General features: G+C 54.5%; 1 protein-coding gene across 3 annotated transcripts in view; it reads right to left on the bottom strand.

Annotated features, from left to right (window-relative positions):
• Positions 1 to 15,439, bottom strand: part of HDAC4 (histone deacetylase 4) — a 284,915-nt gene that overhangs the window by 106,659 nt on the left and 162,817 nt on the right. For all 3 annotated transcript variants that reach the window (XM_027116793.1, XM_027116797.1, XM_027116794.1), the window contains exon 5: positions 4,566 to 4,810. In XM_027116793.1, the coding sequence (XP_026972594.1) occupies positions 4,566 to 4,810 (245 nt within the window). The remainder of the gene's footprint in view (positions 1 to 4,565; positions 4,811 to 15,439) is intronic.

The raw sequence follows: 15,439 nt of genomic DNA, 5'->3' as shown, positions 1-15,439 counted from the left end.
GGGGGGGGGGGGGGGGGGGGGGGGGGGGGGGGGGGGGGAATGGAGGGCGAAGGCCTAGTCTCTCCAGCAAGCGGGAAGTAATCACCCCATGGGATTTTTAACGCAAGGACGAAGCAGACCATCTACAAACTTCTACTGGCAGAAGCCGGCAGAGACCTGGGCCTGGGGAGTCAGATGGGAGAGCAGGGAGGGCCAGCTTCTGCTTGTTCACACTGTACTACATTTCCATTAGAAACACTGGAAATAGGGATTCCCTTGATAACATTTTAAAACAATTTAAAATGACACATGACAAACCCCCAAAGCAGCAGATCTAGGTAATGCTACACTTGCCAGGTGATCACCTGGGCTATCCCAGCTGACATACATTTGCCAGGTGATCACCTGGGCTTTCCCAGCTGACATACATTTGCCAGGTGATCACCTAGGCTATCCCAGCTGACATACATTTGCCAGGTGATCACCTGGGCCATTCCAGCTGACATACATTTGCCAGGTGATCACCTGGGCTATCCCAGCTGACATACATTTGCCAGGTGATCACCTAGGCTATCCCAGCTGACATACATTTGCCAGGTGATCACCTGGGCCACCCCAGCTGACATACATTTGCCAGGTGATCACCTGGGCTATCCCAGCTGACATAAACACCAAGACACCACACTCACTACTCTCACGGCCCTGGGCCTCAGTGATCATGCTGCCTGGACCCCATTCTGGGGAGAAGAAAACTAACTGTGCAGGACAGAAGGGGGAACGGGGCTCCCGAATCAGCCAAGACCAACAAAGACACTGCGTCTAGTACAAGTGCAACACTGCGTGTCGAAACCCTCGGAAAGATCTTCTTTACCCAGGGTTAACAATTTTAGTTACATTTTAAAAATTATTCCCTTTTTAACTATAAAATCCTACTCAAATTCACTGATGATTTAATGACACTAATTCGACTGTGTGCTCCAGAAATCCGTCTGACAAACACCACTGGCAAACGTCACTAACAATATGATACCTTGTGAAGAGCGTAAATCATCAGAGCAGAAGCCGACTGACGGGACGATACAGTTACATCGTTTAAATGGCTTCAGACGAATGATCTCCATTTCAAGTGGAGAAACAACAAACGATTAGAATGCAGAGAGCATGTAACCTTGAGATGCTTCCTGAGCTGCGTCTCTGGGGCTCCCACCATCTCTGGGAGCACCCAGCCTGTGGGTCAGGGGGAGCTCGTCGGGGTACCCCTGACTTCCGAGCCCTCTCTGCACAGTCTGCAGGTGCTGACAGGAGGACCCAGGAGGCAGATTCTGTTCCTTTTCAAAGAGGTGACACAAACTCCTGGAACCCCAGATGAGGAGAGAAACTGGGGGTCAGGGAGAAAAAGCCCCCGCAGGCCGAGGCCCCAGGACAGTGGGAAGCCCGGTCTCGCCCTGGGGGGGGAAGCACCAACCGGGCTCAAGCAGGGATCCTAATGTTTCTTGCTGATTTGTGCAACCCCTCACACAAGAGAGGTCGCTGATGTCGCAATTTCTCATTTTTGTCTTGTAAAAGCTACAGACTCAACCAACACAGACACGAGAACATAAGCAACTAGCATCTTCCTTAACCCTGGTCAGCACAAAACCCACCATCGCCAGTTTCCGGTACAGTCTCTCAATCAGGGGCTGTTTGAGTGAGGACGACGGTGCGAGGGGGAGTGAAAACAGAGAGAGAAGTGCAAATCCCGAGTTCCTTCTTCAGCCAGGCGCCGTGCCGGGCCCGCAGATGCCAGAGGTGGGTGGCTGCCTGCTACCAGGTAGGCACGTGGATGGGTGACCTACGGCGGGGAGGGGCACACACAGGGCTCCACCTCCCAAGATGAAGGGCAGTGTGGGCCCCCTGGTCACCAGGAGCCCGGTTAAAGGGGGACGTATCTGAGAGGACCGGAAAGACACAAGACTGCAGTGATCCTTCAGGCTTCTGAGATGAGATCAAGATACGGGGCAGTTGGGCTTCCCTGGTGGCGCAGTGGTTGAGAGTCCACCTGCCGATGCAGGGGACACGGGTTCGTTACCCGGTCCGGGAGGATCCCACATGCCGCGGAGCGGCTGGGCCCGTGAGCCATGGCCGCTGAGCCTGCACGTCCGGAGCCTGTGCTCCGCAATGGGAGAGGCCACAACAGTGAGAGGCCCGCGTACCACAAAAAAAAAAAAAAAAAAAAAAAAAAAGATACGGGGCTAGTGAGGGCCAAAGTCCAAAACGCCGGCTGGCGAGGAGGCGAGGAAGTCCGCTCTGCGTGGGCGAGCAGCGCTACTGGTCGGGAGAGAGCCAAGGATGAGCTTCTAAATTGCTTTTAGGGGTCACAGAAATGTGAGGCTGCAGCTTCAAAGACAAAAGGAAAGGGGCGGCCTGTGGGGGGCTTCTGTCAGTACTGAAAGGCAGGCACCTTGTCGGGCGCTGCTCAGAGCCAGACCCCTCGGGGCGGGGCCTCAGCGGGAAGCCCCAACCCCGTCCCGGCCCCCCCACCCCCACCCCCGCCGCATCCCCGTTTCCCCTGCACCGCACAGAGCAGCAGCAGTGAGCAAGGCGCTGGCTTCCCCACCGGCGCGGCAGGTCCAGGCTGCATCCCACAGCACATCCCACGGGGCTTCCCTCTCCTCCCAACAGCCAGGGGGAGCGGGCACTTCACATCAGGGGAGCAAAGCGCATCGCGCTCGCTCCCACGGACCCTCGACCACTCCACCCCAAACTCTAGAGCGCTTATTAAACAGCAAAGGACCACGATGGCCGCGGGGGCGTCTCCACGGAGACAGGTGACCTCTCAGGCAGGAGGACTCGCTGGCTCAGAACGCTACAAGCAAAGCCATGAGGCCTGGACTTCCAGCAGCTCTGGACAGTGTTCTCTCCTTGGTTTGTCCACTGCCAACCTCAGAAGCCCCACGGGGTCAGGGCAAAAGGCAGCACTGGCAGCAACAAAACCGCCAAGACCCACGGCCTCGGGTGCAGCTGTCAGCTGGCCAGAGGCAGAAACAGACAGTGCGCGGCTACTCTGCACGGCACCGGGCGCAGGCTAACGAGGAGGCCGAGGCCGGCCTCGGCGACGTCCCGCCGTAGGTGGTGTTGGTCTCCATGGAAAGGGCATCTCAGAAGCCCTTTGTGGGCTTTTAATTCTCCAGATCCCTGCTGTCCAATCCAGTAGCCACTAATCACATGTGGCTGCAATGCAGCTGGTCCAAACGGAGATGTGCTCCACGTGTCTCGTCTGCGACGGTTCACTAAGACTTAGCGTGAACGAAACCATTTATATGGATCACAGGTTGAAATAATATTTTAGAAATATGAGGTTAAATAGAATACATTAAAGTTAGTTTACCCTGTGCAGCCAGGTTCCCAGTGACCCCAGAGATCCCTGCCTCCTGGTACTCACCCCTTGTCTGGGCCCCTCCTGGGAGGGCTGGTCGTATGACAGTAGAATAAGGGAGCAGGGTTGGGGGCTGTCACTTCCAAGATTTGGCCGGAAGACACCGAGGCCGCCTTCTTGGTCACCTGGATCTTGGGTGTCCACTTTGGGGAAGCTGCTGTTAGAGGCCCACGTGAGGAGGACCTGAGGCCTCCGGCCCACAACCGCGGGAGTCAGCTGGGAAGTGGGTCCTGCAGCCCCACCCAGCCCTCAGATGAGCCCACAGCCCTGACTGGCAGCTCAGCAGCACCTCGCGAGAGACCCTGAGGCACAGCCAGCAGTGAGGCTGCTCCTGGATTCCTGACCCCCGGAAGCCATCAGCTAGTTCACGTTGGTTATTTTACCCAGCTCAGAGCTTTTGGGTGATTGGTTACATAGCAATAAGTAACTTACACAAGCTGGTTTCTTTGGCTGTTTCAAGGTGGCTACAGAAAATGTAAAATTACCTATATAATTTTAATATATACACATCTCTATTGGACAGCACTGCTCTCCACGTTCCCAAGTACAGTGAGCACACGTCATGATCACAGATGTCATAACTGGTCCCTCAACCACATGACGTGACTTCTCTATGCATCACTAATGCATGTTTCTTTCTAATAGGTTGACTTTTGAAGTCTGAGATCAGATTAAATACATGCAGAGAGTATGTACCAAAAAACAACCTATGTTAGTTTTCTTCTTATTCCATTTAAATGAAAAGTAAATATTAATATCTTTTTCAAATCATAAAGAGTCAGTGGGAAAAATGAAGAGTGGACAGACAAGTCCCAAGAAGAAAATAAAGATGATTGGCAAACACAGGTGTTTCTTCTTGCCGGTAATGTTGCTATTTACGGACATACCTTATCTCTGTAGATGAAGTCAGATGATAAGCATTTCCCCTAATTTAAGCAGGCTTCTACAGCCTGACTTTAAATGCTGTTCCCACCATTGGCCACATCTGCCCCAATTTACTCAACCAGTGCCCAAGTGCTGGACACGCAGGTACTAACTGCACAGCAAGGAATAGGGCTGTGTGTCAATCTCAGCGCTACCGCTGGTTATCAGGGACGGTCCTTATTAGCACGGGGCCACAAAGAGCGCGCGGGCTCTGAGGGCTCCGGGGGGCGGATGGCAGGCGACTTACTTTGATGTGCTCATGGAGCTGGGCTTCGTGCTGCCGGGACAGCTGCTCGTGCTGCCTCTGGAACTCGGCGATGAGGATCTGCCTCTGCAGCTGCTGCTTCTGCTTGAGGGCCAGGAGCTCCTGCTGCAGCTGCTGCTCCCGGATGCCGGGCTCCGTCGCGGGCAGCGGAAACTGGTGGTCCAGGCGCAGGTCCATGGGCACCGCCGGGGGGGCCACTGGCAAAGGCAGCGCCGAGGCCACATCCACTGCGGGACAGAGCACAGCACAGAGCGCTGGTCACCTTGGAGCCCCCAGCCCCGCCCACCCTCGCAGAGAGCCGCCGCCAACAGTCGGGGTGCCCACACGCTGAGGGCCACTGTACGCTTTGGACGCCTCTGCACCCCCTCCCTCAACAGGCTCAAAAGGCACGACCCGGAGGCCTTTGAGGTTTCTATCCCTCGGGCCAAAATCAGTGGACGTTTGGACCAGGACACACACTCCTGCAAACTCTCTTCCCTCCACCCGACCCTCCGCGAAGGGGCCCCTGCTCTCTCAAAGGACCTTGCTGCAGCCCCCGCAGCCTTTTCTGACATCCTTTTTGAAAGTCGATGAAGAGAAAAAGCAAGAAAAAGGCTCTAAAGAGCCCTGAACACCCGTAAGTAGAGAGGCAAATTGCCCATGCTTTTCTTCTCCTTTTCACAAAGACACAGAAGAGTCGTATGCAGGGACCACAGGACAGTGTGTGCCACTTAAGTGGTCCAGACGGACGCTCCGGACGGGGAGAGCGTTTCCATGGTGAAGCGAGCGCCCTCTGGAAAACAGGTTTACCGGCTGCAGCCAATAAAACGCTCCCCCGGCTCGCCCGCACCGCTTGCGCATCAGGGTTACGTGCTTCTGCGCTGTGCCAGGAAACGGACTGTCTTCACTGCACTGATGTATGGCCGAGAAAGAGCCACAAGTGACTCTGATTAGAAACAGAAGCTGAATCGATCCTAAGGCTTACAAATCAATACCAAATTAAAGTGAGAAAAAGAACGCAGAAAGCGAGCCTTAAATTACGGACCTCACAAAATAACCCGACGTGGGTGCTCCTAGTGTGACAGGACAGCGTGTGAAAGGCCGAGGGGCGCCGGCGGGGAGCCCCTTACTTCCTGCGAGGCTCCTGTGCTGCTTCCCCTCCTCGCAGATGAGCGCCCCGGGCGCTGCTCGTAGAGAGAGGAGGGAAGACAGCCCAGCACCGAGGCCCATGGTCCCTGTCCCTTCCAAAAAGCCCCCCTCACAACCTGCTCTGGGCTCACGCAACGGCACAGACCAGACCCGGGGACCGGAGGCTGGGGCCTCGCCCTCTGGGGGGCTCAGGGCTCCAGTGGGAGCCCAGACTCAACACCCACGGGCCCCACCAATGCCAGCCCCTCACCACCTGGCACGGGGCCTCATCCTAGCACCTCTGCCTAGACCCTCTGCAGGTCAGGCCTTGCGACAGACACACCTGGCCTCGTCCTGGGGGCTCCCTAAGTGAGCGTGGGCCACTCACAGGCCGGACATAACCCAGTCCCTCAGGAAGTCTGTGCCCCACAGTCCATAGATTCTGGAAAAACAGCCCGTAAGTGGAACCACCCCTCAGGAGAGGGCACTTCTGTGGTCACTGCCAGGCGGCAGGTCCCATGCCAACCATCCTTCTGATGAGTGAGGCGAGGTGGGCGAGGCCCAGGCGAAGCCCTGGGTTCTAACCCCCGAGCTGACTCCCTGAGCCCTGGAGCCCTGGACTAGAACGTGGCCTCACACCTGCAGGGCCGCTCACCTTGGAAGAGTGCAGGACGCTGCCTGGGGCGAGCGGGGCCCTGGCTCTGGGGCTGAAGTCACTGTCTCTCCCACCCCCGGGACCGGCCTCCACCCCAGGCCCCCAGAGCCTGGGGCAGCTTCCATGCAAGGAATGCCTGGGACCTGGCCACAGGGGATGGAGAAAAATCTTCAATATTCAAGCAGCTTCAGAAAATATTTAATTCTCCTCTTTGAAGCCCTAACAAGCCTGGGATAAATACCAGCTGACTGTTTCTCTTCGGTTTCTTCCCCCAGCTTTTTAAATGTATGTATTTCTTTTTTTCTAGTGGGGGATGAGGCTTAATGTGTGGCGAGGTCTTTATTTGATATTTACGTGAGAAAAATCTGCACAAATGAACTGTTTTGGTGAACAGGCCTGGGGACCGGTGGATCCCACCAACCTCCACTGCACACCAGCTGGTAAGGACTGGCTTTTCTTAATTTCCTTTTTCTTTTTTTTTTTTTATCATTTTTATCATGTAATATAAGAAAATGGAAAAAGATTGCAAACAACACCAGTTTTATAAAACCTCAATCAATATTTTCCCCCATTTGCTTCAGACGTTCTTTTAAGGAACAGAATACTATGGAGGGCGAGGAGGAGGGCTCAGGAAAGAGACTTAGAGAAAAGAGAAAGTGACCTGACGTCTTAAAGGAAATTCTGTTCGTGTTTTTCCTCCTCCGGCGGGGAGAGGTGGTGTGCATCCCCTGCTCTCACTGATGACGGTACTGAACGCTTCCTGAGAAACACTGTAACTGTGAACGATGGCAGATTTTTCCAGCTCCCTTTCTGCATCCACAGATGGGCTCAAGAAGTTTTTCTATTAACCGGTTAACCTGCCCAGTTCCTTCATGGATTACAGGTGAGTTACTTAGCAGACCTCCTCAGGTTAGTTGGCCTTTGCTTTCTTCTTTTTTTGGTCTGCGTTGGGTCTTTATTGCTACGTGTGGGCTTTTCTCTCTAGTGTGGCGACCGGGGGCTACTCTTTGCTGCCGTGCGCAGGCTTCTCACTGTGGTGGCTTCTCTTGTTGCGGAGCACGGGCTCAAGACCCGCGGGCTCAGTAGTTGCGGCACACGGGCCCCAGAGCACGCGGGCTTCAGTAGTTGGGGCACATGAGCTCAGTAAGTTGCGGCATGTGGGCTCTAGGGCGTGCGGGCTTCAGTAGTTGTGGCGTGCTGGCTCAGTAGCTGTGGCTCGCAGGCTCTAGAGCACAGGTTCAGTAGTTGTGGCGCATGGGCTTAGTTGCTCCACGGCATGTGGGATCTTCCCAGACCAGGGCTCGAACCCGTGTCCCCTGCACTGGCAGGTGGATTCTTAACCACTGCGCCACCAGGCAAGTCCCAGTTGGCCTTTGCTTTCTAAGGATAAACCCGACTCTTGGTCTTCCTGGGTTACACACACACACACACAACACACACACACACACACACACACACACACACACACACACACACACAGAGTCGCTGATGCCTTCAGCCTATGACCGTTTCATTACGCACATTTGAATCCATAGTCATAGGTGAGACTGGCCTGCGGTGTCTCTTACACTCTGCTTGTCTGGTCAGGGAGCGGAATTTTAGCTTAAGAAAATAACCACAGAGAATCTGTGAAATAACCATATTGCCTGCATTTTGTAGCAGTACCATCTCACTTGCCCTGACAGCCGGGGTGGTCAGACGTGGTCCCCGCTCATGTGACGTGCCAAGGTGACCTAAGACACTATGTAGGAAAGAGGCCATCCCCACGATGCTGGGCAGAAGACGACCCATCCACCACTCGCTGTCGCACACCCTCTCCCTACTTCTAATTCTTCCTAGGCGGGGTCAGGAGGACCACCAGAAATGTCTAGTAGTTATAACATCTTCAGAAACTGAACACAGGGCTTCCCTGGTGGCGCAGTGGTTGAGAGTCCGCCTGCCGATGCAGGGGACGCGGGTTCGTGCCCCGGTCCGGGAAGATCCCACATGCCGTGGAGCGGCTGGGCCCGTGAGCCATGGCCGCTGAGCCTACGCGTCCGGAGCCTGTGTTCCGCAACGGGAGAGGCCACAACAATGAGAGGCCCGTGTACTGCAAAAAAAAAAAAAAAAAAAAACTGAACATAAAACAACTTTAAGGGATCCTTTTTATTGACTCCAAAAATAAGATGGGCCAAACGTTTCTAAGTGTGCGTTCACGTACTGCGGAAACACTCCTGCTCTGTGCTGGGCACTGGCCTGTGGCAGGTCTGATGTGAAGACAGGCAGGAGGGGGCAGTGGGGCCGAGGGAAGGCCTGGGGAAGGGTTCACACCTTCCCCAGGTGTGAGGACGGGGCTGCATCTCTGAGGCGGGAGGGGCGCTGGCCACAGGGGGAGGGCTGGGCGGGACCAGGCCCTGTGGAGGGGGCAGGGCGGGGAGGGGCGTGACCCCCGCCACCCGCCAGCTGAGCCTCCCTCTGTTTACTGCACCTTTCCTCCGCCTCCTGTGCCTGGAGGCGCAGGGAACCTTAGAAGGAAACACCCCCTGGTCATGCCACAGACTCCGGAGCGGATGCACCCTGGGGGTGGGCGCGCAGGCTGTCGAGGAGACCCCCGCCCCGGCCAGCCCCTTCTGCCTGCAGTGAACAGACAGAAGGGAACAGGGGGCACGGGGGCGGGGGGCACGGGCTGTCCTCGGCCCAAGGCATCCCTGTTCTCACCACGTTCCCTCCACATTTACTGTGAGAAAGGGATGCAGGTCCTGCCTGGGTTGACCCTTCTGAGGTTTCACACGAAACTTCATTCCTCTGCTAGAGAAAGTCAAAAGCGGAGCAAAGAGAACGCAAAGCGAGACATCCCCTCCGTCAGACGCACCGCGACCAGCTCCCGCCATTTCTTCACCTCTGAAAACAGCACTGCGTTTACAGACGCGCAAACCAACGCTGCAACTTACACGAGGCCGGGGGGCCCAGGCAGGGTCCTCCTCCCGCTTCGTGCGCCCAGCCTCGGGAAGCCAGGCGGGTGGGGAAGTGGCCGCGCAGTCCCCAGGCCTGGCCTGAGCGCCAGCTGCGGCATCAGACCCACAGTCCCCATTCATTCCCGTCGCTGGCGGGTGCGTCAAACATGACTCGGACTATTTCTGTATCAAAAACTCTCTGAAATGCCATGAGTTCCCAACAGAAGCTGCTGGTGCTTTTGACCCAAAGAGCCCTGAAGAAACAATGAAAGCTTCTCTACTTAAAGAATGCAGCATCAAGACAAAAAAGCCTGTATTCTCATGAATATTTTATGGCAGAGTAGAAAATTGCTTTTATAGGTTGCGCCTTGAGAAACATATTAATACAATCAGACTCCTGACGTTAGTAGAAGCACAAAGGCCATATTCAGAGTTTCAGTAAGAAATGGCCAAGCCTGGGCTGTGAGTTACAAGTTCTCAATCAGAATAGAAAAAATCTGCTAGTCTCTATTTTTTTTAAATAAATGATCAGAAAAGAAGGACACTGTAATTTTCCATTACATGGGTTGGGTCCTCTTTTCATAACACCATTTCATGTCATCATATAGATAGGAAAGAAAGAGAAGGACTATTCTTTAGAAAACAGGGCCGACGTTAGGGTCTGTTCAAATAAAGAACGACTCATTCAAATCTAGGGGACAATAAAAGATATTTCATCCACGGAGCCACGGTTTCCCCTTACCATGACGTTTGTCTGCGTGTGTGAGGGTTAGGGAGAGAAAAGACTGCAGGGGGCGGCGGAGGAAGAGAAAGAAAGGGAGGGGTGTATAGGAAACGTAGAACTGAGTTCAAAATATTTTCATCTTTTACGGTGAAATGTGTCACACACCCTGGAGAACAGAAGGGTTAAGGGCGACACAGTCACCCCCCCACCTCAACCAGAACCAGAGCATCGCCCTCCGTGCCCCACACGTCACACGCCTGTGCCCCCAGCAACGTTCTGACTTCGTTCAGCATCCCTGCTTTTCTTTCTGGTTATAACATCTACAGATGTATCCCTAAACATGTGTCCTCCACGTGACCGCGGTGAGTGCAGGAGCAGTGGGATGGGAGGTGACAAAGGTTCCCAGGAAAAGACAGAGTCGCAGTTCAGGCTGCCTTCAGCTTCTAGGACAGGTGACAGAAAAGAGCTCTGTCCGGGAGAGGTCAAGAGTGAGCCCCGGGAAACCAAGGGCCACCCCCAGTGCAGCACCCGGTGGGGCCGTCCGCGGGCCAGCACTGCCCTGTGTCCTGCCGCTGCTCCACCCAGGCTGTCCTCCAGGTGAGAGGCTCGCAGGAGGCCCCACGGAGAGACCTGCCTCGCCTGGTAAGTAAGGTCCTCACAGGTCAGCCCCCTTCCCACACCCGCCCCAGCGGCTGCTGAGCTCCGGTCCAGCCGGGCGGCCCAGAATCTCCTGCAGAGCCGCCCTCTGAGGCCGGCCCCCTCAGCCTCCCTGGGATCCATCCCACTGGTCTCTGTCCCAGAGTCGATCACCTGATCCCTTTACCCCACTCTTCATTCTTCTTTCTCAGTTCATTCTTTTTCTACAGGAACTCAGGCTCCAAGAGGCACGTGAGGTTTCACGTCCGAAGATGCACTTACTTCCCTGTCAACGTTATCAGCACCTGGGCTGTGTACAGAATTGCAGCCTGGAAGTCACCTTCTCCGGGGCGGTGAAGGCAGCGATCCACGGCCTTGCTCTCAACCCTGTCATGAGAAAAGCACGGAGCGGCTCTGGCTCTGGACCCTTTGTGCTTGCCCTTTCCTCTGGATGTTCAGAAGCCCTTCTCCCTGTCCCCAGTGTTCTGAGATTTGAGAAGCAGGTGGCCTGGTGAGGCTCTTCCCTCCTCCGCTGTGGGGGGCATGCAGCTGGCCTGCTCAGTTTCTCCAGTCGCGGGGAATTTCCCTGAGTTACTGGGTTGGGCAGAAAGTTTGTCTGGGTTTTTCCGTAAGATGTTACGGCTGTTTTGTTCATCTCCTTGTTTCTGTTTTCCCTTCCGAAACTTCTTGGGTGGTAAACCTCCTGGGGCAACGCTCTGATTCTCTCTTTCACTCTCTCCATTTTCCTTTTCTGTGTCTAGCGCTCAGCTTTATTCGCGATTTCCTTAAATGTACACTCTAAGCTTTTCACCGAGTTTTGCATATTTTCTGCAGATGTGTCCCTGAGTACGAGTGGAGGCATGAACCCTAGCTGGAAGCTGCGAGCAGAGAGGGGTTCTCAACGCTGAGCTTCGCTGGACGGTGTGCGGAGCTGGCCTTAGTCAGGACGCACCAGGCACCCTGGTTCGAGGCTCAGGCGCCCAGCACAGCGGGGCGTCTGCTTCTCTGCCGCCCTGCGTTCCACCTGGCCCAGCCCCCTTTTGCTCCCGTCCCGGAGGGCAGGACATGGGGCCGCTCTTCGAGAATGCTGTGGCATCTATCCCCCGGGGCTCTTGGTGGCACTGACAGGAGGCTCGGAATCTGGCTTTTTCTGCCCAAACTGCCAAATCGGTTAAGACTTATGGCTCTACTTTCCAACTTTCGGACTGTTGGTGATGTTGTTTCCTTTTCTGTTCCCCCAACTTTGTGAGCTGATGACATCTCTCTGGAATATATATTTTTATGTTTTAGGGAAAAATTTCAAAAACACACAAAGGCAGAGAGAACAGTATAATCAACTCCCAAGGATCCATCAGCCACCTGCCACCTCATGGCCAACCTTTTCTTCTCACACCCACCAGCTGCACTTCCTTCTAGATCATCCGGAAGCCTACCAGCCAGCCCAGCATGTTATCCATAAGGCCTTCGGTATCTCTAAATGACCTCTTAAAAAACAGTCGAGGGCTTCCCTGGTGGCGCAGTGGTTGAGAGTCCGCCTGCCGATGCAGGGGACACGGGTTCGTGCCCTGGTCCGGGAAGATCCCACATGCCGCAGAACAGCTAAACCCGTGAGCCATGGCCGCTGAGCCTGCGCGTCCGGAGCCTGTGCTCCGCAACGGGAGAGGCCACAGCAGTGAGAGGCCCGCGTACCACAAAAAACAAAACAAAACAAAACAAAACAAAACAAAACAAACACACAGTCGAATAGCATCAACCTACCCAGAACAAATTAACAACTCCACGACATTATCAAATAGCCAGAAGGTATTCCCATTTTTTTAGAGAGTCTCATACACATTTTTGAAACTTTATTCAAATCAAAACCCAATTAAGGTCCATTCACTGCAACTGGCTGACATACCCTTTGAATTCTTTTTAATCTAAAGGTCCCCCACCTTCTCCCTCACCCCTGCACCCTCCAGCTGATGGGCTGGAGACACTGGTCACCCGTCCTGTGCTGACTGAGCCTGACGTGTAGATTCCCTGGGAGCTGGAAGGGGGTCTGAAGGCCCAGAGGATGCAGCTCTGGTTGCTGTCAGGGCCGCCTCCCTGGAGAGGTCCTGTGTCCCTCGGGCTCCTGTGTTATCGGCAGCTAAGGTGCTCACCGATGATGTCTTCATTGTTGTAAACAGGGCTTTTCCAGCTCCATCCACCCCTCTTGACTTGCTAGCTACATTACTTCTATAGTGAGAAAGGGTCCCAAGTCAACTAGCTTGTTATTCTCACAAAGGGTTTTTAGAAGAAAGGCAGGGCGAGCGCTTGATTCTCTTCCTTTACTTGTCAATTTTTAAAAAGAACAAGCTGGCCCTGTAGCATGCTCCACGTGTGATCAGGGAGGAGGGTTTTGGTTCTCGGGACCATGGTGAACTAAGCCTCTGTATTCCTGTCCTAAGGCTGCCGTGTCACTGTGAGTCCACAGGCCGCCCGGGAGCAGCTCTCTGTGCAGCTGAGACAAGGTGTCCCGGGCTCTCCCTGCACTTCCTGGGCCACACGAGGAAACAGACGTGTCTCTAAGGATAACTGGGTCCCTTTAGTGGGAAACAGTAGAGACCATCATCTAGGTTTCGGGGTGACATGGTTTATAACGAATATACCTTTACTGGCGCTTTTGTGAATTTCAGAAGTGAGTGAAATTAGATACCCGTGTTCAATCTGTCGTCTCACCGCGGAACTCTGGTGCACAATTTATCAAAAACACCGTTCAGAAGGGCTGAGCAGTCACAATCAAGTTCCATTCAAAAGACTGGTTTATATGCAATATCATTTCCCCAAAGGTGCTCTTAACTGAATTACAATTATTCTATTTAACTGTGTGTGTGTGTGTGTGTGCGCGCCCGTGCATGTGTGTGAAAGGGAAACGAGGTACACAAGTGCTTTTTAATGTAAACATTTAAAAATATTCTGTAGGGAATGTAAAAACACAAGTGACCCCCACTTCAGCTTCTTACGCAGATGAGCATGCATCTCGCTTCTTTTTGCCTCCTTTAGATGTATATAAGCAATGCCAAAGAGATAACTTATGCGAACAACACACTATCATATAAATTATGCTTGAAACATAAAGATAAAAAATATTATGGTGCAAGAACGGGCTGTTATGTTTTACATTGTTTTGTTTTCAGTTGGGGTCAAAATGTAAAGAAAGAAACGTATAATACATGGAAGTATTTATACGTGTACATATAGGAGGGTTTTTTTAATCTGGTCTGGGGCAGGGAGAGAGATGTGACACACATGGAGTCTATTAAACATAACCCTCTGAGGGCTTCCCTGGTGGCGCAGTGGTTGGGGGTCCGCCTGCTGATGCAGGGGATGCGGGTTCGTGCCCTGGTCCGGGAGGATCCCGTGTGCCACGGAGCGGCTGGGCCCGTGGGCCATGGCCGCTGGGCCTGCGCGTCCGGAGCCTGTGCTCCGCAACGGGAGAGGCCGCGGCAGTGAGAGGCCCTTGTACCGCAAAAAAAAAAAAAAAAACCATAACCCTCTGAGTTGTGTTTTCTGTGCACGCGGTTTCCTTGAACACATCTAGACGTCAAGAAGGGAGCGGCCCTGGCTTACCCATGCTTCTGCCTTCCAGAAAAGAAGGGAGTTGACCCCTCTTCAAAAGCAATGAGAGATATACCGGAGCAGGGCACGGGGTCCTCCAAGCTGGAGGTAGGAGGGGGTATCTGGGGCAGGCACACCTCCCCCCGCTTCCTCCAGGTCAGTAAAAACATCACGATGGGATCACAGTCCTGCGGGCTGCTGGCCTGGGCTCACTCAACGTGTGAACAGGCACACTGTAGGACACGGATGGATACCAGCGTTATCCCCATTTGACAGGTGGCGAAACTGAAGTTCGGGGACTCTAAGTGACTTGCTCGAGGCCACACAGCAAATGTCACCGGCAGACTCCAAAATGGATGCTAACCACAGGTACCCCAACAGTGACACAAAGCAGAGCAGGGAGAGCTGGGGGCCCGCAGGTCACCCTGGGGTGGTGGTTCTCATCTCAGGCTGGGCGGCGTCAGCAGCTTGGGGACTTGGAAACAACAGGGCCTGCGCCCTGCTCAGCTACAGTGCACGGCGTCCCTGGGGACTCCAGCAGCTCTCAGGCGATCAGGACCCCCTGCGGCCCGAGAACCACCCCCCCCCCCCCCCCCGCTCCGGAGCTCTGAGAGCGCCTCCCACACCAGCGGGCCTGCTGACCCCTGGCCTCCACGCCCACGGCTCCGGCTTTGGACTCCGTCCTGACCACAGGCCAGGTGTCCCCCACGATCGCCGGCTCACTCTAGCACCCTGCAGTCCAGTGCTGTCCGTGGGAGAAAACTCTACTTTTCCTGAAGAGCTCCTGGGGCTGGGGCAGCCACAGGAATCAGCTTTGCGAGCTTCTTCTCACGGCCGAGACAATGGCCCCAAAGGCACAGCCAGGCCGGGTCTGCACGACCCAACCGGCACCAGGAAGCCAAACGTGGCCTGCTGAGCAGAGGCAGAGACCGAAAATCCCAGAAATCTTATCTTCACTGCTAAAAAGATAAAGCCACCATGAACGCCAGGGTGATGTTTCACACCAGTCTCTTCACCTAAGTCAGATTTCACCAGCACCCACTCATACCACACCCCCGAGCGACAAGTTTTCAAAGTGCTTCTCCCTGGCAGAGTCTAAGGCCATCAATACCCTGAGGCCTGGCCTCCCAGTCAGTGCCTCCAGCAGGGGGTCTTTCCCACAGCCACTTCGATCCTCCCTAGAGGTCCCCGCTGGGCTGCCCTGAGTGTCCGCAGACAC

Source organism: Aethalodelphis obliquidens, unplaced genomic scaffold, assembly GCF_003676395.1.
Source record: "Aethalodelphis obliquidens isolate GAN/ISIS:26980383/991018 unplaced genomic scaffold, ASM367639v1 scaffold2, whole genome shotgun sequence".
Classification (NCBI taxonomy): Eukaryota; Metazoa; Chordata; class Mammalia; order Artiodactyla; family Delphinidae; genus Aethalodelphis; species Aethalodelphis obliquidens.
Note: the sequence above shows the minus strand (reverse complement) of the source record. Positions and strands in the feature narration are given on the sequence as shown.